The following is a 27,741-nucleotide window of genomic DNA, read 5'->3' on the forward strand; positions in this document are numbered from 1 at the left end:
CCACAAGAACAAACAGACCAAGAGACTTGTAACCGAAGGTCCGGTGCTTCTTCAACTTCCAGAGGGGACTATTGAGTTACACCATAGAGCGAGGACAGGTTAAATCCACAGTTCAAACACACAGACAGCTCAACAAACAGACAGAAACTTTCCCTTTGATTACGTTCTCTATTTGATCATAATAAAGACTGTCAAGCAAAAAGTCCAAAGAATGAGACGTCAAACTTCAACACCCACACCCCTCCCTGATTTTGCATCTTCCCACCAAATCTCTCTTGTAGAGAGGAGCACGTGACTAAATCGCCGGTAGCTATTTGATGTTTTCCCGCACTGATGCTTCAGTACTTGTGTCTCGTTAGTCTTTATTACTTCAAGTGCATACTCTAATAGTCGTCGTGCTGTGCTAGCGCTGGTCCAACCGTGCACGGAATCCGCTGGTCGCATCTAGTAAAATTCAAACATGGAAAAAGTTTTACGGCTGTAATTAAATTAAACGATAGCGAAATTGCGCTCTAATGAAAAACCAAACCCTAACATATTAGGTGACTTTTAAGTTTATGGTACAAAGAGGCTTTTTCAGAAATTATCCCTTGGGATCTATAGGAATTAATCAGTGATGACTTTGTGGACGAAGCGGACATAGCCGGGCGAGGTGTGCCATTGAAATGACGAGATGATCGGCGGCAGGAATGGTCAGAAAGACGCTAAAGGCGAAGGGTGGTCCCCGGGGAATGGAAGAACAATGAGTTAACAAGAATGTAGATGGAGGTGTGTCCCCTCCAGAACGGATGAGTGAACGCAGATGGATGATCATCGCTGTAAACAGGCATCGTATTGGCCCGAACGCTATTAGTGTTAATTCACCGCAAAAGGCGTAGCCTTAAGACGGGGTAGGGGGGGGGGGGGTTAAGAACTGCCCTCTACTATGAAAGTAAAATGATGATCGTTGTAGAGATAGCACAATTTCATCGTCAACAAAACATTGTTGTAGGCGTTTAATGACGAATGTACTGATGGGCCGAGGACAACTAGGACAACAACGACAACGAGGACAACAACGGCAACGAGGACATCAACGACAAAGAGGACAACAACGGCAACGAGGACATCAACGACAACGAGGACATCAACGACAACGAGGACATCAACGACAACGAGGACATCAACGACAAAGAGGACAACAACGGCAACGAGGACATCAACGACAACGAGGACAACAACTACAACGAGGACAACAACTACAACGAGGACATCAACGACAAAGAGGACAACAACGACAACGAGGACATCAACGACAACGAGGACAACAACGACAACGAGGACAACAACGACAACGAGGAAAACAACGAAAACGAGGACAACAACGAAAACGAGGACAACAATGACAACGAGGACAACAACGACAACAAGGACAACAACGACAACGAGGACAACAACGACAACGAGGACAACAACGACAACGAGGACAACAACGACAACAAGAACAACAACGACAACGAGGACATCAACGACAACAATCCAAACTTTTTCTTGAAGTGCGATTACTTTGTTTTACTTTTACTACACATCCACTTTATCAAATAAAAACCCTAAGACTTGCTTTAGTCACGTCGATATCGAACTCTTGCTCAAAGTGAGCAAGAGAAAAGAGCTATTCCCTTTATATTCGACCTCAAAAATACAATAAAACAGAAGAAACTATAAATAAATAGTAAACTTGCGGGTACAACGTGTGTAAATCTCTTAGGGTGAGTGTGGCTCTGAAAATAGCCGGTTTGGTATTGACGTTTCGAACAGTATACTCTGCTCGTCTTCAGGAGAATGGAGTATACTGTTCGAAACGTCGAGACCCAACCGGCTCTTTTCAGAGCCAACACTCACCCTAAGAGATTTACTCATGGTTGTACCTTCAAGTTCACTATTTATTTATAGTTTCTTCTTATTTCTACACATCATGCAAAGCTTCAAACAATACATAGTCAGACCCATCCCTAAAACAGACTGAATAGTAAAATACACAAATAATGATGACACGAGGGCGACTAGAACAATGGAAAATGAGTGTATGGGGGAGCAAGCAAGTACTAGAAGACAATTTGGAAAGGTAACAAGAAAAATACCAAACAAAAGGACTAAAACAATACTATGCGGGGCAAGCTTGCGCAAGATGATTTTAGGCACCAAACACTATTGGTTACATCTCAAAATAAATGTTAGCATAAAATCTTACTTGGTATTAACGAGAAATTGAGAGCTGTTGATAGTATACAACATTGTGAGAAACGGCTCCCTCTGAGGTAACGCAGTTTTTGAAGAAAAAAGGGTAATTTTTCACACAAATATTAAAAGAACTTAGGCTTGGAGCCCTTAATAGGCAACTGAAAGCACATAAATTGTGCCTTTAATTACGTGAGACAAAACCTTGCATTTTAAGTCAACTGGAAAATTCTTCGGTTGTTTGACTTAAATCTACCACATATTACATGTTTCACAGTTGACACTCGCGAATAAAAATTCACATTGCTATATTATCTTTCATTCATCCTGAATTATTATACGAATAAGTATACGTGAAAAAAAAACCAGACAAAATACAGTCAATTGTTCTTTTGTACTCGATTTATTTTGCAAACTTATTTTGATCTTCATGGTTTGTGACGTCTTGTAATGGAGCGGAATAAGCCCGATCTGATTGTGCGTTAACCTCGTGACCATCTCGTCCGGACGAGTTGACTCAATCAACGAACACACTACGCGTCACTGCAACGTCCCATTGGGTTAGGCGCACGAGACATGGAGAGCCGGCATATTGCCGACAACAAAACTTTCTCCAGCAGTCAGTCCGACTTGATGCGCAGTGTAACATTATAACAGAACTTTAATGATCCACTTTCGGTTCATCTGTTTCACGAGTCATATACGTGATAAGGCGCTCTGATTTCTCGCGAGTTTGGTTGTTTCCGCAATTGCCTCATCGTCTGCTCATATTTCGGCATCTGCAGACGCGAGCTGGACGGTTGCTAAGAACAACAACAAGTGAGCGAAGTTTCCAAACTGAGGGCACTCACGGATACCGAAATCGCATCAAAGTTTCTCATTTAGCTAAGTAAAGAAATGGGTTCATGATGTCCTGTAACAATCAAGCCATGCGTATAGCTACTTTCTTAATTTAAATCCAAGTGGTAAATTAGTTAATAACTTTTTCCGTCTCGCTGTTGTTGGATGCGCCCCACGTTACGCGTCCGAGGCGGCCGGCATGAGCAAGGCATGCGATACGGAAGGGCGTCAGTTCTCGCCACGACGGTGCCTCCCGAGTTATTTGATGCCGTGGGTTTAACTAATGAATTGCGACTGGTAAAAAAAAAAAATGAATTAGTTCTGATTAATTTACAAGACAGTGTTTGACTTTTCTATGGTTGCCTCCATGTGGTTTGGCTGTGCACCAGCCATTGACTCGAACTCTCCAAGTCAATTTGCTAGATTATTCTCCAAAGAAGTGACTACTCTTTTTTATAAAGATGAACAGCGTCCAGACCAAGTGCCACCCGCCGCACAAAATCTGTGTTCCTTGCCACCGTCAGACACGATTGCCACTTAATTCACTCGACAAGTGTCACTAACTTGGGTCACCAGTCAGAATTAACAATAGGCTAGAGACTCTGCGCATGCGTAGACACCACCTGTTAGCACGGCGCGCGGTTTGAACCCCCTCGCAAGCAGCGTTGTTTGGCGCGCTCTGGAGATGGTGAATTTTGGAGCGATGTTTGTGCGTTTCTTTGCGGATTTTTCTGACATATGGTGCTCAATCAGGCTTTGTGGCCACGTGCGGCTTAATGTAATGAATTGCCGCATTGAAATGCTCCCTCATGGTGGTCTTTTCAAACCTCTTGGACCGGTTTGTCAGAGGAGGCAATTTGCTCTGTAACTCCGACTATAGCTACCTTTAACCGAGCTACTCGTGGTTTTTGACCAATCGCGTGGCGTAAAAATCAATTAGGGCCCCAGTGTTTCCCATCTCAGTTTACAAAAGCTGATTCAGCTACAAACAGTGGGGAAAACACTGACGGGGGATCCAGCCATTGCAATTCATAGCTCTGCTCTGTTTAACTGGTTACCTATGCATGGACAGTTTTTTGTTTCCGCTGGGGTTGTGTTTTGTACGTTAGATGTCGATTCACCGGTACTCGCCAGCGGCGCAGATGTTGCCTGCTTAAGTTTTAGACGTATATAACCAGGCAGAGATCCCTACCCACCCGTCCTAGCTAGCTGTTTAACAAACGTGCATCTGTTGCCTGTTATGCCCGCAGGTATATAATGCCACGGACCCGCCGGTCGCACTAAGACAGTGACACCACAAGCATCCAGCACGTCTTCCCGACTACTCGTCTGTGAAAACACAAATTGTCATGCGCTGAAGGATTGTCCATCTTTCTGAGCACCGGGTGTCTGTTCCCCCCTCAGCTAAAAAAAGGGAAAACGCGGGAAATAAAACTCGACGGTGCGCCATTCTTAGAAACTCATCATTTGACTTTCTGAAGATTTTACCTTCGGCGGGTAAAATGATGAAATGAGAAACATTGTTGATCAAGAGTAAAGAAGTTTTCTTTTGACGAACTGGTAAAGAATAAAGCAAGAGTGTCTTACAAATATAGTTTTAAAAAACGCAAACTAATTTTTTCGAAACTAGTTTTACGGTCGAGAGGTACGGACTGCAGTACAACAAAAAGAACAACATTATTCAAATCAGTCACGTCGGAAGAATTGTTAGTTTTTCATCTGGGTTCAGTCATGCCGAAGAATGTAGATAGAGCCCTCTCAGCTTCACCGGGTTCGCCGACAAGTTTCCCCTCGTCTGAATCCATCCTCTCCGCCGGGTCATCGCCTCTTCTTGCCCCATCACATCACCAGCAGCAGTCCGCTGCGGCAGCCGCGGCAGTCTTCGGTCTTCTTCCCCCATCGTCTGTTTCCAAGTCACTGCCTGTCAGCGTAGTCACACCAAGTGGTAAGTTTCTTACTTCAATATAAATATCTCCCTTTAAAGATTTCAACAACTTTTTCTCTAATCTCAAGTCGAATGTTATCTTGTGCTTAAGTGAAACTCGCGTTATCAAAGTCTGTTAAAAGTTTTGTTTGACATTAATACCCATTTGTGTAACCATTCATTGTATTTTTGCACACTTAAAATATTCAAATTGATTTAAAAACGAAATAAATTCCACGACTCAAAACCAGAACCACAGAGCCAAGTTTCCTTGCCGTCACAAAGTCTAACTCTCCTCGGATCGATTTTAAAATAGAAAGTTTTGCTCAACTTTGAGAGCTACAGCCAAGGATAAAATGAAGCTGTGTCAAATACTTTGAGGTGTGTCAGGGTACACACATACTTTTGCGCACAGTTGTGGGGACTTGCTATTGTTGTTCTATTAAAATTCCATTTTCTAAAGAATCGCCTTGTGGGGACCCAGTTTAACAAAGAAAACGTTCGGGGGACCTTTGTTCCATTATTTATGTCAGAATACCCACTGTAGAGAGGTGTGTGAGGGAACATTGTGTTCCTCGAGGGTGAGGTAACACCCATTGCAGAAAGGTATATGAGGGTACACCCATTGCAGAGAGGTCTTTAAGGGTACACCCATTGCAGAAAAGTATATGAGGGTACACCTAGAGGTGGGTAAGGGTGCACCATTGCAGAGAGGTGTGTGAGGGTACACCCATTGCAGAAAGGTATATGAGGGTACACCCATTGCAGAGAGGTCTTTAGGGGTACACCCATTGCAGAAAAGTATATGAGGGTACACCTAGAGGTGGGTAAGGGTGCACAATTGCAGAGAGGTGTGTGAGGGTACATATGTGAGGTAACACCCATTGTAGCGAGTTGTTTTAGGGTACACATACTGCGAGGATGCACCAACTATGTGAGGGTACACCCATTGCAAAGAGGTGTTTTAGGGTACACCCATCGCAGAGAGGGGTGTGGAGGGTACACCCACTGCAAAGGGGTGTGTAGGGTACACCCACTGCAAGAGGTGTTGAATCCCGTCCATAAGGCCAGCTAACCTGGTTTTTAAAACAAGGTTCCTCAGCTGTATTCCAGAAATACCAATAATGAAATACCTCAAAGCCAAAAATTATGCCACTTTAGTAGTTATTGTTTATTCGTAAAACTTCGCGTATGACGTTGTATTTGAAGTTTTGGAGCACGTCAAATACCCGCATCAATTGGTACCGGCACTCGAATTAAAAAGTATACAAACATTTATAATTGTGCGTGAACTTAGCATTTCAATGCATAACTATTATACTACATGTCGATGAGCAAACGGACCTCTAGCACCTCCATTTTCTTAAGTGAAGAACTGTTATGTAAAAGTCCTACTCGTGTGTTGAGGCGTAAGACAATGGGGGTGCAGTTGTTGACTGATAAGACAGTGGGGGGATTTGATTGCAAGCCACTGGGCAGGGTTGACGCCAAGTCACAGTGATGACTGAAAAGTTACTCAGAAAAGAGACCAAGATTTTGGGGGTGAAATTTAACTAAGAAAAGAGGCAAAGATTTCTGTTGTGAAATTTTATGAACAGTGAAGGGGAGAGTGGTGCATTATGTTAGGTGTGTCATGATGTTTTTGTAAACTTGCAAAAGTACTATCTAGGTTTCATCGTCTGTATTAATTTCATGTAACTGTCTTGAGCGCATTTGAACATATTGAATTTTCAAAAAATATTTTTTTCTCTACAAAGAAACTACCGTACCTTTCTTTTCAATTGGATTTGTAATTGATCAAGAACAAAGTGAACTCGTTTTTACGCACATTTTGTTTACGTGTGTTCGTTCAAATGCGAAAAAAACCCATCAGCCACAAAGCGATGCCGTGATTCCCTATTTTAAATCAACTTTGTGTCTCATAATGCAGTACACATCATCCAGCAGAAAGTAAAATCCCATACAAACTCAGTTACTTTGAACTGGCCTGAACATTCAGCAAAAAACTGAACATAAACAAAACAGCAAAAAACTGAACATAAACAATGCCTATAATGTACTCAAGTTCAAAGAAGTCATTTTTTTTTTGAAAAGAAACTAAGATTTCAAAAGCAAACAACAGCTGAACAATAATCTTAAACAGTGAGCGAACTCGGTAGTGAAAATATTAGTACAACAATAATTTAAATGAAGTCAATCAGTTTGATACTTGACCTTACATACTAATTTAACAAAAAATATATATATATTTACCAGACCGCCCTGAAAACAAACCCATACAACAGTATAGCCATGTTGCTTCTCTTCTACCCAACTTGATGTCACCAAAACGAGGCCGGAAGGGGATAAATAGACTGGCACCTTTACCAAGTTAGTAATACATGTAATTAATGGATGTTCAAGGAACACGACGAAAGATAATCATACTGCATATTATACAATGTGATGATATTTTTTTGCAAGCAAAAGACATCGAAGATGGAGGAAAAGTAGAGGGAAAATTCTGATGTAACCTCGTTTTTGTCATTATTAGGAAATCCAACCTATATATGACTGAAAGGATAATATAAAAAATGGGTTTTGTGAGATTGTTCTAAAATCTGTTCTATAATTTTCAAAAAAAGTCAACCCGTCAAATTCTGATCAAATTAGGAGGTCACATTTCAGTGAAAACATACACAAGTTTTGAAAATGTTTTGTCATAGATGGTGTGAACGTTAATGCTTCGTGCTTATTTCGATCGTTGCAATCGGTATTAGCGCTTGTGGTTTGATGGGGTTTCTCAAACTCATCTTGCTTCAGACACTATTGGTAATTACTCAAAATATTTAATAGAATAAAACCTTACTTGGTAACAAGTAATGGGGAGAGGTTGATAGTATAAAACATTGTAAGAAACGGCTCCCTCTGAAGTAACGTAGTTTTCGAGAAAGAAGTAATATTCTACGAATTTGATTTCGAGACCTCAGAATTAGATGAGGTCTCGAAATCAACTTGCATCTGAAAGCACACAACTTCGTGTGACAAGGTTGTTTTTTCCTTTCATTATTATCTCGCAACTTCGACGACCAATTGAGCTCGAATTTTCACAGGCTTGTTATTTTATGCATATGTTGAGATACACCAAGTGAGAAGACTGGTCTTTGACAATTACCAATAGTGTCTACTGTCTTTAAACTTTTTAATCAGTTAGTTTTCAGATTGGATTTTGTTGTAGTTTTTACATAGAAATTGTTTTCAATAAACTACTAATATCGTAGTTTGTCCTTAAAAAAACTTCTCACTTGACTAAACTCTGACCCTTTCAACTTTGACCTGGACTTGTGCCGTACTATTTCGAGCCCGGGTCCTTTCTTATAAATGTAAATACATCATCGTTGTATCACTTGGTAAGATTAGCGGAGCACGTGCCCTGACACCGAGCATAGCTCGGGACGTTGGGCCGTGTCAGACGGCGAGCTTTAGGGGTATCGGAGCCGACGATCACGGGACACGTGCCGTGTGATCCTCCCTTCCTACGGACCGTTTATCTCTTCAATTGCCTTTTACTTCTTTTTATTGAGGTGGGAGAATCTCTTTACTTTTTACTGGCCACTGTGTTTGGTAAAAGTCAGGTGCTGGTGAAAGACAGAAAGAAAGAAAGAAAGAAAGACAGCTTGGTTTACTAATGGAAGTCGGAATTGTAAAATTCTTGTGTCTCATTTTGTTTTCAAATGCTATAACCGTGTCTCTGTTTGTGTGTTAAAAACCCCAAATATTTCTTTTTGATGATGAAATAAAAACACAAACACAAACAAATTAGTAATACATCGTCTGATGTTAATATTGTTACTTAGATTTTACATTGTCTTGAAGAGACAGCTTTACATCTTGACTGATGATTTATAATAGAACTTCCCTTTGTTTACTAATGAACTAACAAACAACATCCTCAGAATCATTGCATGATTTCAGGGGAATTTTCAACATTAGACTTAAATAATAGTTTTATAGAATTTGTTTTGATGAATGTGTGATATATTAAACATCGTAGACATTTTCCTCTGTTGTTTACAGCGATTGTTAAACTGGAAGTTAAACAAGGAAATAGTATGGTCCTTTATTGAGAACGAGGCTCTGCAGCACCATAAACGCATTATAATACACAAGGAATAAGACAATGAATGACACTAGACTTATTTAGGTTTTGACTTCCCAACTATATGAAAATATCCTTTTGGTGTTAACTTTAACATTTTAATAATTATCAATGGAAGAAGCCGATCAGTGGAATCAAATTAATGTTACGAGGTAGGCCTAATTAGTTTTCTGTTTACATGGGTGTAAAAGAGAACAAAGAAATATTTTGTGAAGTGGTGTCCAAAGTAACACAAGCACATTACATTTTCATCGTTGGCAGGTGTCTGGTCTAACACTTATTTCGATGAAAGTTTTTATACTAATGTATAACATGACAGCAAGCCCCTGTTCAAGTTATATTCCTTGTGTGAAATTTTAATATTTATTTAACATAAAAAAATGCGATTTTAAAATGTTACACATTAAAATCGGTAACATTAATTTATCAAGACTAAGGCTATGGCTTTGAGCCATCCAATGCTTCAATGTATGTACAAGCCGTAGCCAACAAAGTCACGTAATTTTACTCAATCAAATTTTACACATGGCTAATCGAGCCCTATGTGTGGGTCATTACCAACTCGTTTACTTTTTATGGGCCCCGACTGTAAATGATCAAAGTCACAAGTACTGTACTATTGTTGGTATTATTGGTTATTGACTGCGGTCTTATCTGAGAGCAAAAATGGTTTAATTAACACAAACACACTCCAATAAAAACTCATAAAAAAATAAGAGGTAATTAAATCTCTCAGACGAGCTGTCGGTTTTTTTAACCACCAGTCGATTGTACTCAAAAACCGATATGATCTAATACATGCACACTGAACACGGACACATATTACAATGTTAGATATTGTGTGTCTTATCAGTAAACTACTACCGGGGGTAGGGGAGCGCTCGCTTTCCCCCGGGCGTAATCCAGCTCTGGAGAAGGGGGGGGGGGGGGAATACCGGCCGTGGACAGAGAGTTGAATAAACTCTAAATACACCAGCATTGTTTGGTCGTCTGCGAGACCAGTTGCCTTGGTTGTTTTCTTCTTCTCGAGAGAGATGGAGTGGAGGGATTTTTCCACCCGTTGCTCACCAATGATTGTGAATGATGTGTTATGGCAGTCTATAATTGTCAGTAGATAAGATCGATGGGGGACTAGAAGTGGAGAGAGGAGGGTTAAAAACGGGAAGAGAGCAACCAAACATTTTTTTTTTTATTTTTCCGCTATTGACGAGGCAATCGCTGCCTCAATTAGCCCGTCCGATTCAACGCTTTAACTCGGCACGTGGCTCACTCCAACTGACCGCAACCCTAAACTTTGCTTGGATTGTCTCCGACAAAAGTGCTGCTAAAACGGGTGAAATGATCCCCAAACAAACGCCATATCTAATTGCTATCGATACATGGTATTACACTACATTATGATTTACAAACACTGATAAGCCACCAGTCCGGCTGAGTTGTCATTTTCTATAGACCAGCATTTGTGATTTGCCGCAACTGCACTTTTAGTACACAAATCTCTTCACTCAAAACTCAACAACGACAGTTACAAAGTCAAGTACGTAATTCCGCAACGCCAAACACCCGTACGACAAAGAAATCTGACCTTTTGTAACAAACCTATGAATATTGAAGCAGCTCGCAGTGCTTGGTTGACTATCTTTTCCTCCGGACACAAGAAACGAGCTTTTGCAAAACCAATAACAACATTGAGTATACAGTGGTAACACACATCGGTGTACTTGGGTAAAACCAAAATAAATAGTCTGTATCCTCGATGCAAATTTCCATCCATCTTCAAATTTAAAAGTGTGTCTGCGAGGTGACAACGTAAAATTACTTGAGGAAGAAACTATAAATAAATAGTCAACTTGCGGGTACAACCATTTGTAAATCTCTTTTGAGGGAGTGTTGGCGCTTAAAAGAGCCAGTGTGGTCTTGAATAACTATAGCCCCCCCCCTGTTAGTTAAAAACAAAATCTGGTTAACGTGCTTTTTTATTAAACAAAACAAGTGATCATCTTCAGAACCGACCAATCAATTTACACATGCAAAATGCATCACATGAAATGACAACTCATTTTGTGTCTAGTAACTTCAAAATATAAAAAGACCATGAATTTAAATCCATTACGACAACTTAGATCGTGTGTCATCGTCAATCTTTTTTTTTTTTTTTTTTTTTTGCTTTTTAGCAATAAGTACAAGTGAGCTTGGCTCGGTCGTTAGCTCAGCATGTCTAGAAACTACACATGCTCTACTGCTGACATACGGGGGTTTTGAGTTTAGAGTAAAATACACACTCACACCACAGTCTAGCCCCTAGGCGTATATTTTAAGGCGGTTACCTCGCTGTAACGAAGGGGGGATAAAACAAATCAACACGGCACTCAACAAGCTCCGTCAGGGGGTAAAATTAAGTTTGAAGTCCGTGTAAGGACCTTTATCCCCTTGTTGTGTAATTGTAAATTTTTATGGAGGGCACGGTCTTTATCAAGGTTGCCGCACTTTCTCACTTTTCTACTACAGACAAAGTGCATGGGTTGCTTATTATCGAGAAGCTATTTCTTCTGCAGTTTAGAATTGACATCCTAAACAAAATTCCTGATTTTCTTTTTCTTCCTTGGATTCCATTTTTTGAATCGATTCAGAAAACACAATTTCCCATTGAAAAGCACTACGACATTGGCAATTTCGGAGTACAGAAAAAATACCCATGGTGAAAGTTTTGGTTTCAATCTGAAGGAGACTGATATATAATTCATAATACCAGTACCAATCTTCGAGAGAAATGTTGCCTATCGAATGCCGAATAAGTATAACAAACATATGTATGTGTACACAACATCCCTAACAATTCCACAAATCTCTGCTGTATATTTTGAATGCCGAATAAGTAACAAACATATACACACATCATCCCTACACCACTTCCACAAATCTCTGCAGTCGAATTTGAATGCCAAATAAGTAACGAACATATCTATGTACACAACATCTCTTACAATGCCACAAACCTCTGCTGTCTATTTTGAATGCCGAATAGGTAACGAGTATTGTATACAACATCCCTAAAAGATCTCTTTCCCCTGAAAAATTCCTTTCAAACAGAGTAAACGTATCATTGTGTGTGAATGCATTCCATTGATACAAATATCTCTCTGGATATTTCAGAATATAGTCATTCAAGTTTGAGAGTTTATGATTGGCGAAGACTCCCTTTGTCTTCTTCAATCCACGAATTACTTCTCTAAAAGTGTCCCGCCCTTTGCCAACCTATAAATTTTTAAAACCGTCAACAAGCCGACCGGTTTCACACAAAGAAATAAACTCAAACCATTTAATTAAAAATTTGGTTCTTCAAAAACCCAGATAAAATTGATCAAGCAATAACCAATTCCATAACACACACACACGGTGCACAAAGAGTTCTACACCACGCTGACCCAAGCTCAAGCTCAGATACAATTGCCAATTCCACCCCCCCCCCCCCTAAACAAGTCCCGTTAACAAATCTCATACCAACCCTCTCATCACATACCAAATGCGACCACTACATTTCTAGAAAGATACATCTTCTATTAAACAAGAAGACATGTCCGATTTCTTGCACCTGTCTATAACCCCCTTGTGAATATATATATATTTTTTTTGCCGAACACCCAAGTTTTACGCTGATTAATTTTTTAGCGGAAGGGACTGTGAGTCCCCGACCGGTCGTCAAGTTTTAATGTTTTAGAGCTGTTAATGATGTTGTGGTGGTTTGTGCCGAAGCGCGAACTGGCCAGGTCGCCTTGTACATCCCGACCGACGGGGTTTAACTTTAAGCCCAGCGCACTGGAGTTATACCCCACTCGCCTGGTGTTTTGAGGAACCCCCACTAACCATTAACCTTAGGGCAATTAGGTTAATTTGACTTCGGGGATATGAAATGGAAGATGCAAAAAAATTGGTTTAATTTATAGTTTTCAATTCAATACAGAAGAGAGGACGTCTGTTAGCTCGTTAGCGGTGGTAACACAGTGACGCAAAGTTCCAGATTTTGGAGTCATGACAAAAACTACTAATGTGACTTGGCTCTGGACTCAATTTCATAAAGCTGCTTAAAAAGTAGCTAAGCACAACGATATTATGCTTACCAGAATAAGGATACCCGCCAACGTATCATGACACATGTACAAATCGTGACTGGTATTCTGCTTACTTTTTGGTAAGCAGAAAGGTGTGTAAGCATACATTCTATAAAATTGTGCACTGGTCGTCTTCAGGGGTATATCTAATTGACAAACTTGGTTAAAATGTGTTACTGTAGGGCAGCAATGAAAATAAACGTGTAAATGAAATATTAATTGAAATATAAGACAACTTAGAACAGTCGAAGATCAGAAGTGACTGAACCAGTTGTTACACTTTACAAAACAAACGAAGTATAACAAAGCAATAAACCCAACAAGCAATACAAACAAAACTAACGGAAATACCCCCGCCCCAAAGCAAAGCAAGCAAAATATACCAACAAAAAATACAAACAAAATAAACAAAATATCAAAACAAACAAACATTTAGCCTTTTCCGAGTTGTGTCTTCGAGGACACTTAACTTATTTGTAATCTTGTCACGTAAGCATTTCAAGCTCTTTCTTAGCTATGTCTGGAGATGTAAATAAACAACGCTAAAAAACACCTGCCAGATTTTATCCCACTCTTCATCAGCGTGACATTCATGAAAACATCTTCTTCAATATACTCTTTAAAGTCTTCCTAAAGACGCTTAATTATAATTCAAGATCATAATTTAGCATATTTGGGACCCCCCATCCGACGACACACGGCAGAACACATTATTTGACATTGACGTTCAAGATATCATCCTACAAGGTTAGACGCAAAGATCTTGTCTTATACCGTAATTAAACTGAATCTTTACAAGTAACCTAAACTCCAGAAGTAATTAGACTTTTCAATTTGGTCAAAAGCTCTTTGCCATCTGCAAAATGCAAAAGAAATGCTGAGTAGAGAGAGAGAGAGAGAGAGAGAGAGAGAGAGAGAGAGAGAGAGAGAGAGATGTATGTCGTTCAGCTTGCCACAGCGATATGCATCCAGCTAGAGAGTACAAGTAATTTTATATATACGAACAGATTAGTCAGGTCCTGGAGTACTCGTCTTGGGTTTCAAAAACCCATCCTCTTTTCAATACACTTAGCTGAGGAGATCAGGTATAAGGTTATGGACATCTGATTGGACCAACGCAATGGAGGTCCATTTTGGGTGAAGTCTAACCATTTTAGAGTAATTGAAGTTAGTTAGCTTGGTGTAACTTCATCCAGACAATCCTGTCAAGATACAAAATGAGTTCCGGAGGGGAGAGGAACAAGACTATACTTCATAATCTATGGTTAAAGGGGCATTTAGGAGAAATTAGTTTCGGATAAAAACAAAGTAACTGTGAGCTAATTGTATTGAACTCATGAAAGAGGTTTTCTCTGGATGAGAGAAAAGGAGGTTGCAATCCCCTTCAGAAAAGTCGTTGAATCTTCGTTAAAGAAACAACAAATCATCACACTTCAGCAGTCTCCTGACGATGACTAGAGCAAGCGAATCGAAACGTTGAGACCAATTCAGAACTGTCTCCGCGGTAGTACAGTTAATTACGATCCTATAAGCTAAAGTAGTAGTCCAGTCTATTTTCTATACCATCCGCCCTGGTAACAGTTAAAAAGCAGGACAGTTCTTTTCAGAACTGAGAAGTCTCCAGAACCTCCGATTATCTACTTCGCGGCAGTAGAATAAAGCAAAACAGTTCTCTAAGAACAAACTCTACCTGGCACATATAGATACACACATGGTGCTACCGCAAACCAAATATACAACAAAACACTTGAAACAACATATTAATTTTGGTTTAACCCAAATACACCGATGTGTGTTAGAGCACTGTATATTGAGCTCTGTGGGATTCGAACCCACGACCTTTGAACATGCTAAAATAAACACGTACAACAACAAAAGTAAAGTATGTTAAGTGGATAAAGTATTTATAAGGAAAGGTCTTTGGTAGTGTGACCATTGTATAAAGTATAGTAATAAAATGTATTCGAAGGTCCGGCGATCCAATACACACGGACCCACATCTTTCGGACCACTCCTAAATCTCGGAACCGTCTGCAAATTTGACATGTCTCCCCCACCCCCCACACTCCACCCCATACCCTTCTGTCAAGGCCTTCGTATAGCGTAAACAACGGAGCGACTGAAACGGGAGACCACGCGCGCGAGTCGAGCGGCTTAGGGGCATGGCTTCGCCACTCGCGTGCGTAGTCTCCCGTTCCAGTCGCTTGGGATCGCGGCTCTCCGGGCCACAAATGCCTTGACAACAGCCTACCCCCCCCCTCCCTCCATCCCCTCCCTCCCTCCCCGAGATCTTGGTACGGGTCATTAGCCAGCAGTGCAAGTAAGATCAAGTGAAGTAAAAACAGTAATCGATGTTGGGCAAAAACAGATGAAATAAAGCCCCCATGGCATTTTATACTGGATTAACGGTAATGGTCATTAATAGATGTACATACGATACGAGAAAATAATAAGGCTTTAGAGTTGGGAAGGAACGTGATGGACACTTTGACGAATTGCTAGTCCTCAGGCCACCCCCCCCCCCCCCTGAAAAAAAATATGAAAACAAAAAAACGTCATCATTTTATTTTTAAGAGTTTTGAGTAAACCTCTTCCATCACTCCCCTAAAGGTAAAGTTGAAGTGATTGGAAAGGGGCGGGGATTAGAGGAGAGGGGGGGGGTTTACGAAACAACGTTCGGAAATCAGTCGTGGTTGCTTCTTAGCTTCTTTTGAGATACCTTTATCAAGTTAAAAGAAAATCATTTTTGTCGAGTCAATGAATTGTGGCTATTCATTTTTACTCATTCAGTATCTCAAGTTTTATTTACTGCGAATTCGTCAAAAATGATACTAAAAGGTTCTGGTTTTTTTACTGGTATGATTCGTTCAACTATTCAGTTGAATATTGTTTATAATGCACCCTTTGCCGTATGTTTATGGAATAACAAAATAGAAAATCAACGTCATCACAACAGAAGTCATTAAAGTTCCCAGCTTATATTACTGTCTCAAACCTATACAAATAGTTATGTAAAGATTTGAAACAAGTCTTCTGAAACCTATGATGTCTATTTACTTTAAAGGGTTCGGTTACTTTTTGTATGATACAAAACCTCTTCATTCACAGTGAGTAGGTTTCATGTCATGGTCAAAAACTTGATACAAAATGTATAAAAAACCTTTAAGAATGAGACAATTTACATGTCTAAGAATAAGACCGAGAAATAAGGAAACATCAATCGAGAGCGGAGGAAGTCGCCAATTCAAGATAGTCGGATACAAAAACGTAAGGAATTTTTCTCTCAGCGGCGCAAATTAATGTTTTAGAGTTTTTTAAAGGAACCGTAATAAGGGGTTGATGGACGGGCGGCTTCGGGGGAGGTGCCGCTTCGGGCTGATGCGCTCAAAAACAGGTCAACAGTGTTTGGAATGAAACTAAGCCAGTCTTAGATTAACCCTCTTTATCTAGGGCGAAGAAAAACATGGAATAAGAGGTTGACAAATCTGGGTGAGAAGGAATTTCATTTTGGGTCTGGTTACCGCCTCGTCTTTCTGACCCTTTTTAAGGATTTCGTGTAAGTTGAGGAGAGTGATTAATACGGTGGCCAGATCAAAGGGTAATTTTTGTTTCGTCTGTAATACGTTTGTTTATACATTTTGTTTCCATTGTTTTCTTCTTTTATTTTCTTAATCTTGCGACATTATTCACATTGATCAGATCCCCCCCCCCCCCGCCCAACTTAATGAGGGATAGACAAGAAATGGGCAAACCTCAACATTATTCTGACCTCGGTCGATTAAACGTAACTGCCAAAGATCAGTCTTCTCACATGGTGTATCTCAACATATATGCATAAAATAACAAATCTGTGAAAATTTGAGCTCAATCGGTCGTCGAAGTTGCGAGATAACAAGGAAAGAAGAAACACACCATTGTCACACGAAGTTGTGTGCTTTCAGATGCTTGATTTCGAGACTTAATTCTAAAACTGAGGTATCTCAATTACTTCTTTCTTGAAAACAACGTCTCTTCAGAGGGAGCCGTTTCTCACAATGTTTTATACTTTATCAACCTCTCCCCATTACTCGTTACCAAGTAAGGTTTTATGCTAATAATCATTTTGAGTAATAACCAATAGTGTCCACTGCCTCTAAGCAGTTTTCACGAATGATTTTAAACATAAAAGAAGAAACAATCATTCAGACTCTCACTTAAACAATAAGACTCATCCCAAAGAAAACCATGATTCCAAACCTCAATTTTTCAAAACTTATTCTTATCGGGGGTGGGTGTACTCCACTTCTCTTACTTTTCTACAGAGAGAGATACTTTCCTGAAGAGATCAGAAACCTTTGGGACAGTATTCTAATTTCAATAATATACAAGAAATAGATTTGAGAACATAGAAGTAGCTGTTGCAAACTTCTTACCAACCAAAAGGACTTAATATGGTAAAAACGCTAAGTAATAGTTAATGCCCTGACGTTTCGACCCTAGCAGAGTATTTCTCGAAGGCTAAATGACAAAATAAGAAATATATTTGTAACGAGTTATTAAAGTGGCCAAAGTAATTTATCAAACCAGACGAAGTTGACTTGATGTATACTTCGATACCCCCTTCCCCCTCCCTCCGCCCTCCAGGTTTATAAAGTAAGCGTCATGTCACAAAACAACAAATAGTCGTGTAATTATACTAACGATGCACATGAATCCATCATATCACGCCTGGGAGTAAGACATCATTATGATGAATGAGCTGAATTCGTTTGTGTCCACGAGGCCTGTTTTCTCGTAAAATCTCGCGAGTGCTCGAGGTGATCCTCGCAATACTACTGAACATCCGTTATCTATCATTACTTCCATCCTCCTTGTGCATCAATGGCAATCTCATCATCAACAGAGTTCCTTACAAGACGTTGCCATTGTTAAGTAATTACCTCTCTCCTCTTTTGTCATCTTGGTCATTAAGGGTTTATATCCAACAGGGGGCTGGGAGGCGATGAAATAACCTGCAATACATCTATTTAATACACGATACAATCTCATACAAAATATATAATTAAAGCCCGTTTCAAAACGGAGATCCGGTGGTTGTTTTATTATGGTTCTCCTGTCCCCACGGGGAGAAATGGTTAATTCTGGATGGAGCGGACGTCAGCAACCAGCCCTGCCGTGAGGAGTGGGTTGTTTTCCCCATTGGCTTCTTGTAAGAGCACGCTCATCTGGAATCTTCCCCCGGTCTTAGGCGCAACTCATCTGTTTAATGGAAGAGTATCAACTCGGGGGCGAAATTGTGTTCCCCCTTTTTTTATTTCCGCCAATCAGGGCACAATTTCATAAAGCATGTAAGCACACAAACTTGCACATAAAAGTAAACTAATGGCTTAACAAATTGTTCAACTTCTCTGTTTTGCATCTACCAATATTAGCCTAATAAAGCATGTAAGCACACAAACTTGCAAAGCACATGAAAGTATGGCTTGTAACAGAAACAGGTTTCCGGCCAAAATTACATTAAATTTTCCATTGTTGTGACTAGTGCCCCACTCAATTTTTGCCTACCCCCCCCAAAAAAATCTTAAATTGGAATGATTTTATGTCCTCCCATTGCCACTTTAATTTCAATCAATCCTTGGGGCCCGATGAGCGACACAGCTGTCCCTGGATATGTGAGGAATCGGGACCTGATTAAAGGAAATAATTCGCCTGGTTTTGTTATTAATAAATACCAATAAGGTGTGAATCAAATGATGAAAGATCGGCATTTGTTTTTTTGTAGGGTTGGGAATCTTGTCTCTTCTTCACAGCGCCTGGCTGTCTCGTTGACAGGTGTTATGTTAAATGGGGATGCGGTAATCGTAAAACGAGGAAGGCGGGAGAAACTAATCTCTGCTTCATTTAGTTGGTCCCGCAAACTGATTGTCTCTAAAACGAAGAGGTAGTTGAATTTAAGGATGATAGAAAAGAGACTCATCTTTCTTATTAGATGAAACCTTGTTTGTACCTGTTTTTTTTTATAATTTGTTTAAGTAGTTAGGCCTCAGTTTAGTTTTGTTTACCTTTATTGCACAAACATCAAAATACATCGCAGAGCAAAAGGGAAACACTGAACAGGCATGCAAGCCCATTAAATTGGGGGGGGGGGGGGACCTTTGATCAAACATTAAAATTAAATAGAGACAACAGCAAAAATATAAAACAAAACATGGAAGTATAATATACATTTGGCACAATTGTTTCGCACAAATCTCAATAATAGTACATTCAGTAGCAACTGTTTTATGTTCTATACGTTTGCTTTTTCATGGAACATGTACCCAGGTTTAAAAAAAAAAACATTCGAATTTACGCATGTTTCTGCAATTCATTTAAACTATAGGGCAAAGTTTCCTTTTAGCTACACATTTTGTTTCGTTTTCTTCCCCAAATGATTTCGTTCTTCTCATTCAGTTTTCAATTCAGTCATTCTATTTCATTAGAATATATTTAAGACCACATTTTAAACCATTCTCCAGTTGCATTTCTATTACCTAATTACATTGATTAAATTTAATCGTTGACCCAATTCCTGCTGCTGGCTTTGACGAAATTGAATAATGATCTTTGCGACCTAAATATATTTGAAAGATGTTATTTTGTGACAAGTGAATGCTAAACTAGTGCAATTGATTACTAGGGCCTACTTTTGACTGTGCCGAAGCATTCATCTTTCGGAGCCGATCTTAAAGAGGTTTTCCTCCCTCCATGGTTCAACTATTCAGTTGAATTTTGTTTATAATGCACCCTTTGCCGTAAGTTTACGGAATAACAAAATAGAAAATCAACGTCATCACAACAGAAGTCATTAAAGTTCCAATCTTATATTACTGTCTCAAAACTATCATTTATAAAGTGAAAATCACAGAGCAATGTTTTCACGAGAGTCGCGTTCAATAATTTTATGTCTCCTGAGACGAAAATTATTTTCATGACATTGTTTTACTCATTTCTCAAAATTACCTCACCTCAGCAAGTAATATTTTAAAGGAAGTTTTGTACCATCATTATATTCAAACTGTGTAAGTTTAATGTGAATCTGTGAATATTGTGCCTTGCGTCTTACAAAAAGTAACAAAACCCTTTAAATTAACGAAATGTTGATGAAATTGGCGGGAAATCCTATATTATGTCGGAATAACTTTTTGATGCACAACAGAATATGACGTGAACTCCTAAACTAAACATCTCTTATCACGATCAGATGACGTGCCTTTAACACATGGTTTGTCACCTTTTTCTATTTCAATTTAAGAGAGAGCCAAAACAGATCAACTGAAATGATAAAAGTTTCATTCCGTCGAGGTACAACAGAGAGCGCTGATCGTCTGTTTTTCGTCGACTACCAATCTTCCTCAATGAAAATTGACTATAAATCACGAGTAGATTATCAAGCCCACAAAACTCCGAGAGAGAGAGGATGACTGCGGTGAGATGAGGGGTTAGAGATGGGGGTTGACAAGCCGTTTTGCCCATCACAGACCAAGTCAGCTTCTCATCATCATCATGAAACGCCCCTACTAAATAAACGCGCCCCATGTGTTTCTCAACTTCGGTTTAAAGGCTCTGGACACTACTGGTAATTACTCAAAATAATTGAAGCAGGCCAAACCCTCGCACTCCATTTTGAAAGTCGGTTATGAAAGAACACATGTAAACCAATAAATTGAAAAGCAATGCGAAACAAATACAAAGACAACTTACTGACATTGTGTCTAAAAGGTACTGGACACTGTTGGTAATTGCTAAAAATAATTCTGAGCATGGAAACTTACTAGGTAACGAGCAACGGAGAGCCGTTGGTATAATATAAAACATTGCGAGAAACGGCTCCCTCTGAAGTAACATAGTTTTTGAGAAAGAGAAAATTTCTCACTCAAATAAGACTCAAAAAAAGACTATTAGCTAAAGCCTTTTATTAGGCGTCTGAAACCGCACAAAAGTTTTTTCTTTCTTTCATTATTCTCTTGTAACTTGAACGACCAATTGATTCGAAACTTTCACAGTTTTTGTGTATTCATACGTTGAGATACACAAAGTAAGAACACTGGTATTTGACAATTGTTACCAAACGTGTCCATCGCTTTAACACAGTGAACATTAAAATCTCGACAATCAACTCTTTTCGCGCGCAAAGTGTAAACGCACCGTGAGATTAAATATCTTAATTACTTCTAAACATATTTTCGACCCACTTTTTTCCCGCGCTCGGGGAGAAACTAACGATATAACTGACGGACGAGTTGTTATGGCTTCAATGACAGATTGGTGAGGGGGACGAAACGATGACTTTCGCGCCACATTTTCTCGGCGGTTTAAAAAGTGGCTGATTTTGTTGCCTTCTATTTTGTCTCGAGGGAGTTTAGTGAGGGAAGCATCGTTTTTTTAGGGAGATTAAAACGAATTATAAGAATACTTTTATGGGTTGTGTACTTGTTGTACTGGGGATGAATTACAGACGTTGTTAATAATGACATGATCCAATGATAGCTTCAGTAGTGCCATCCAAGTCAGAAATGTTATAAAAGCTCCACAGTAACACAAAACATTTCATAACAATGGTTTTACTTAAAACATAGACACAATCGAAAAAAAAAATACAAACAAAAAAACCCAAAACAAACAGACAGGTATTTCTACCTCCATCAACCAACAGACAAACAACCAAAGAAACAATTAAACAAACACACAAACAAATAAACACCAACCAAAACCCAGTCAAGCACAACAAAACATATCTCATAAACAAATAATAAAAAAAATGCAGACACGACTTGAAATAAATAATAAAGTGATCAAATCTGTCGAAGACTCAACGCCCAAAACAAAGGAAAGGAGAAGACGTAGGGGGGGGGGGATCTTGAATACCGGATTCGTATCATAACAAATAAAGAGACAATGGTCCGCACACAGGTTACCGGCAGTAAACCATATCATCATAGCTCGATATTATAAATCATGATTTGCTCTGTTTATTTGTCCCGGTGATTAGATCCAGCCAGTCCTCTCCATGCAATAGTAATCAAGTTTCAGTCTCAAGCTACGATGACCGTAAATTTGTCTTGGATTAATCTTGGAGGTAGTGTGTATAACGTGTGTCTGGATGTTAGAGTTGTCGTCATATAAGGAGCAATGGTAAAACTATTAGTCCATAAACAAGGTAACAGAACACTCCAGCGACTGATTACAATAAAGATATCCACACTGGGCCCATCGTAATAATTAAATACCTGATGAATAGATGTGTAAAAGTAATCACTGCCATCAGACTTTAAAGGGAAGATGTAGATTTGGTAACGTTTGAAAGATATTTGTTTCCAAATGACGCAGTTTTCACAAAGGAATTAGCAAGCGTTGGTAAATGATATAATGACAATGCTCTTGAATAAAATACATACCTAAAATGACATGGTAAACGTAATCACTGGTTTTCGAGAGGGAACTTCATAGCAAATATTGAATAGATGTGTAAAATTAATCACTGCCAGACTTAAAGTGAAGATGTAGATGTGGTTACTATAGAAAGGTATTATTGCTTTCGAATCATGTATTTTTGTTTTTTTACAAAGGAATTATCAGGCGTTTGAGATGGAGAAATGATATAATGCAAATGCGTTAAATAAGTACGGTATTATACACAGAATTTAAACAATTATTTTCCTCGAAGTCGCCCTAGTCTTTAAATTTGCTCAAACAAATATCGATGATGACTGTTTATGACGACGATATATAATTTTGTTTTTATACTTTATTTGCTGCTGGCCTTCAAGACGAGATTGGGCTACAATATTTGTTCACGGCAATATGGAATTATAAAGCACAGGTTATCAATAAATATTTATGGCGGGATAAATGAACACACTTTCTTCGTCTGCAGGGAGTCGCATTGTAAGTGGGCAGGGAAAAAAACTACAATAAATTTGGGTGGGATTCGAGCCCACATAACATCAATTAAAATCTTCTCAAATAGTTTCAATGCGTAGTTTATTTATATATATTTATTTATAATTCTATTAAAAACAATAAATTATATTCAAAACAAAAGAGCCGGTCAAGCTAACTTTAAAAAATTAAATGTTTGAAATTTTAAAGACTGAAACTGTTTATAACTGAACTGTTCAGAGCTCATTAATTGTCCATTGGTGATTCTTTATTATTTAGCCCCTTGATCTATAGTGTCTAGGATACGTGCGCTTAGAAACAATTTACTTGTAAATCTGTGAACTTTTATTTGTTTTCTGTTCCGAAAGTGTCCAATGGCTTTAATGTATAATTGATGTTAAATTTGCATCGGGGATAACGAATATTAATTTTGGCTTTAATGTAGTCCGTTGCTAGGTCATGAAGTGATTTGTATGCTAAAGTAAAGATCTTCAAAATAAAAACAATTATTTTTTTCCCGTTTTGTTGTTGTTGCAGTATCTGGTAGCAGCGCACACAGCATGATTACGCCCTCTATCACCTCCGCTCTGGGTGAGGAGCTATTCATGGACGAATTGATGTACAACCGTCGTCGCCAGGTACATGCAGTAAGCATCCCATTTGTTATATTATTCGGTGTTTATGGACGATGAATGCCATTCTAAAGCCAGGGGTGTCACAGAGAGTTAAGACTAGTCTTATCTCGAGTTAGGGCGAGTTACTCATCTTAACAAAGGACTAGCATTAAGTTTAGGAATGAATGCCATTCTAAGGCCAGGGGTGGATTTCACAGAGAGTTAAAACTAGTCTCATCTCGAGTTAGGACGAGTTACTCCTAAAAGTTTTTAATTACTCCTAAAGAGTCCTACAGGAATGGTCCTAAGTTATGACTATCTTTGAGAAATCGACCACAGGGCTAAATTTTATAAAGCCTGTTTACACATAACAGCACCATTTTTACGTAAACACGAGTTAAAGGGAAATGTATAACCCTGGCTCTAACGGACGACCCCAGACCATCTTGACAAAGAAAGCCAGTCCCAACTAAAATACAGAATATCGAGTAATAACGCACTATTTTGTATTTGTTTTACAGCGGCGTAATCGCACTACATTCACACCTCAGCAACTGAGTGAGCTGGAGACACTTTTCTCCAAGACGCATTACCCGGATGTATTCGTCCGCGAGGATCTTGCTCTACGTATTAATCTCACGGAAGCCAGAGTACAGGTAAACATTATCCAGTAAATAAACAACCCCCAAAACAACCCAAATAAGCCACTTGGCTTCGGTACGGCTGTGGCTGATGGCTTGGACGACGCTGAAGAAAAAGTATTTTTTTAAAGAGCTAGCAAGAGCCACTGTCTAAGCCGTCCGTTCACATGGTGAAACCGTAAACCTCTCTTACACTTTCAAATCCATCATGCAACGTTTTAAATCCTACCGATCAACTCATCACACACACAATATTTATTTTGATTCTCAGGTTTGGTTCCAAAACCGACGGGCCAAATGGCGCAAGATGGCCCGCCAGCGACTTGGCATCGACCCGTGGCGATCACGCCAGATTACCAACTCCTACAGCGGTGGAAACATCGGATTTACCGGCAACCCGTGGCTGGCCGCAGCCGCTGCCGCAGCGGGGGCGGTCAGACCTCCCGCTCTCCCCCCGACCTCGGCTGGGTTTCTCTATAATGAAACGATGGCTCGGGCGGCTCATAACTCGCTCAGAGAAAGGTGATTGTTTTTATGGAATCTGTGTCTTTTGGTCAGAATTTTTTCAGACTAAGTAGTATTGGCCAAGCAGAATGACCGTTACGATAATGCTTTGCTGTTTGGGGGTTTGCATGGTTGAGATCGTGGTGTTTATGTTGACCGCATTTTTTAGAGTTCGGCCCCTTCCATTAAACAAACAACCAGGAAACAACGTATTCTAACTCGAAAAATTATTTTGAGTAAAGTTATAGTAAACAGATAAACTGTTTTACCATAAAAAAGGGACGAAGGGTAAAAATAGGCCATGCAAGATAGGACATCTTATAAATTTGTAGACAGACATAGATTGAAAATTTGAAATTGACTGTCCAAATAATATTCATTTTGGTCAGCGTAAAAAAAAACATAGCCATCGTAACTGGTGTTTTGTATAATATTGTTTTTTTCTTCTTACCGTTTTCCCAGCATGCTTGCAGTTGCCGCTCTAAGAGATGGCGCCACCGGTATCCCACACTTGCACTCGGGGCTCCCTCTACCGGCATGTGGCTGTCACATGACCGTGACCAAGGAATCCAAGGATGACGTCATGAACGCCCCGAACGGTGACATGCAGGGAACGTTCAGTTCGTGTAGTGATGATAGTGTAAGTAGTTCCAGCGTGGCGGCCCTTCGACTCAAAGCTAAGGAACATGCGGATCTTGTACACAGAGAGTCGTCTGCAAAATCCAGAGATAATGTTTGAGATTTCATTCCATAATAATGTTTAATAAAATAAGAGTTACTAGATCTTTAAAGGCACTGGACACTAAAATTAATGGGTAATTACTCAACAGCATAAACATCTTCTTGATAACGAGCAATAGAGAGCTGTTGATAGTATAAAACATTGTGAGAAAAGCTCCCTCTGAAGTAGCGTGGTTTTTGAGAATTTTCTCACTCAAATATTTAAAGATTTCTGACAAATTTGTGCAAGAAGTATTTTTGTTTCATCATTCTCTCGCAACATCGATGACCAATTGAGCCCAAATTTCCACAGGTTTGTTATTTTATGTATGGTTGGATCTACCAAGTGAGAATACTGATCTTCGACAATTAACAAAGGCGTCCAGTGCCTTTAGAAGCTTAAACATGTTTAAAAATCAAATTTTAAAGTTCGATTCTCAAACCGACAGAGGACTAGAAAACAGTATTTTTGATAACAAAGACTGCTGTATACTTCAATCATGTTGCTATCCAAATGTCGTGTTCCCTGGTATGCAATAGCAAACATGGATATGAATTATCATTATACAGGAATGGGACCAGACTTTCCCATAAGCCTTAGCCTCGCTTTGGTAATGTTATTGAGTTAGATGAGAAATACATCTAAAGCTTTTTAACTACCCACATGTTGTGTTGTGGGTTTATGTAAATTATTTTTAGTTGCAATTATGTACAGTGCTTTAATTAAAAAACTGAAAAACAATTGGGGACTTTAATTACAAATAACCTTTTTTTTTTTTTTTTTTTTTTTTTTGGGGGGGGGGGTATAATGAACAGAGGAATATGTTGTGCAATAGTATAATTCAACATTCAAAGAGTTGTTGTATTTAATATTATGTTATTATTGAGAGACAACACTCGCACAACTCTTGTGTTGATTTGGAGAAAACGAACTGGGGCCGATTTCACAAAGCAATCAAGTTCATCATTTGTATTGTGACATCACACTTGATTAGATCTTAGATCTTTGTGAAATCGACCCCTGAAAGGAGAGGGGATTTTTGTCATTGATTTTTAGAGTGATTGCCAAACGTGTACTTTCCCTTTAGCTCTTGAAGGAGATGAAGTATAAATTAACAAATCCTCTCTGACTATAATCGAAGTTTTTACAATTATAGCTCCATTTAAATTAGATATGCGGGTTATTACATCAAACGTTGGTAACTTATTTCATTGACTGGTATTTCAATTGGTAATAATAAGAATAACAAAAAAAACAATACTAAGACGTGCAATATTATATAATGAAAATGAAATATTAAGTTAATATTATACCCTCCATATTTAATCGTGTCCATAAGAAGGGTAAGAATGGGAAGAGCTGCCTTTCTGGGTATTTGAGAAGTTTGACAGTTGTGAAAAAAAACTCTGAAATGTAGGCCTATACCAACTACCGGATCGGATTGTTCCGAAAGTGAATAGCAGCTTTGAAGATCCGGACCTTTGCATAAACAGTAACCATGTAAATAGCACAAAGAAACTATGGTTGTGTCATACGGACCACTTCGACTCGGGAAAGTACTTAGTATACAGTGCTAAAACAAATCGGTGTATTATGGGTAAAAACCAAAATTAATATTTTTGATCCCCGATGCAAATTTTGCAAATGAGGTCACTCGGATTGCACAGATTGAAAGATACATTTCTCGCAAGTTTTTTTTTTTTTTACTACAATGTGAACCCTGTACCATAATATCTAAGTGAAGACTTTGGAACGCTTGGTGGCAGCAGACCAACCAGGTAAAAGTCCACTGTTTACGTAGTTCTGAGCATGTGGACATTATCGAGAACGATGGATTTTGTTTTACCTTACCTGGTAAGTCTGCTACCACCAAGCGTCCAGAAAGTCTCCTATTGACGCTCTATTATAAGTTTTTTCTAAAACCTTCATCTTCCACTTCTAAACATTCCTTCCTTTGAGTGCAATGATATCTACAAATAAATTTACAATAGATTAACAAAAGATCAGTTGGTTGGTTGCCCCAAATTGCATGTTGAAAGTTGTCTGACAATGTCCCCACGGAAAGGGTACTGGTTACAATTAAGTGGTGGGTTTAGGGCACGAGCTCATTAGCAGAAAGTAATATTGCTAAGC

At 39.1% G+C, this 27,741-nt stretch overlaps 2 protein-coding genes across 3 annotated transcripts; both read left to right on the top strand.

Moving 5' to 3' along the window:
* Positions 1-998: 998 nt before the first annotated feature.
* LOC117304805 (octapeptide-repeat protein T2-like) lies at positions 999-1,385 on the top strand. Its single transcript, XM_033789418.1, has one exon. It carries the CDS (start codon positions 999-1,001, stop codon positions 1,383-1,385), a length of 387 nt encoding a protein of 128 aa, XP_033645309.1.
* Positions 1,386-4,067: 2,682 nt separating this feature from the next.
* Positions 4,068-25,744, top strand: LOC117304621 (dorsal root ganglia homeobox protein-like). 2 transcript variants are annotated; one of them, XM_033789163.1, is made up of 5 exons: positions 4,068-5,002; positions 23,666-23,775; positions 24,264-24,398; positions 24,655-24,905; positions 25,350-25,744. In XM_033789163.1, the coding sequence occupies exons 1-5, from the start codon at positions 4,789-4,791 to the stop codon at positions 25,624-25,626; spliced, it is 987 nt and encodes a 328-aa protein (XP_033645054.1). In that variant the 5' UTR covers positions 4,068-4,788; the 3' UTR covers positions 25,627-25,744. The 2 variants fall into 2 exon arrangements, with proteins under 2 accessions (XP_033645054.1, XP_033645055.1); XM_033789164.1 differs by having other exon boundaries at positions 23,666-23,766.
* Positions 25,745-27,741: the final 1,997 nt, after the last annotated feature.

This window comes from Asterias rubens, chromosome 21 (genome assembly GCF_902459465.1).
Source record: "Asterias rubens chromosome 21, eAstRub1.3, whole genome shotgun sequence".
NCBI lineage: Eukaryota > Metazoa > Echinodermata > Asteroidea > Forcipulatida > Asteriidae > Asterias > Asterias rubens.

What these genes read in the sequence shown, in the direction of transcription:
- LOC117304805 (XM_033789418.1), top strand. Translation starts at nt 999, where the DNA reads ATGACGAATGTACTGATGGGCCGAGGACAACTAGGACAACAACGACAA.
- LOC117304621 (XM_033789163.1), top strand. Translation starts at nt 4,789, where the DNA reads ATGCCGAAGAATGTAGATAGAGCCCTCTCAGCTTCACCGGGTTCGCCG. An exon ending in CAGCGTAGTCACACCAAGTG is followed by an intron (nt 5,003 to 23,665) that starts GTAAGTTTCTTA and finishes TTGTTGTTGCAG; the next exon opens with TATCTGGTAGCAGCGCACAC. An exon ending in GTCGTCGCCAGGTACATGCA is followed by an intron (nt 23,776 to 24,263) that starts GTAAGCATCCCA and finishes TTTGTTTTACAG; the next exon opens with CGGCGTAATCGCACTACATT.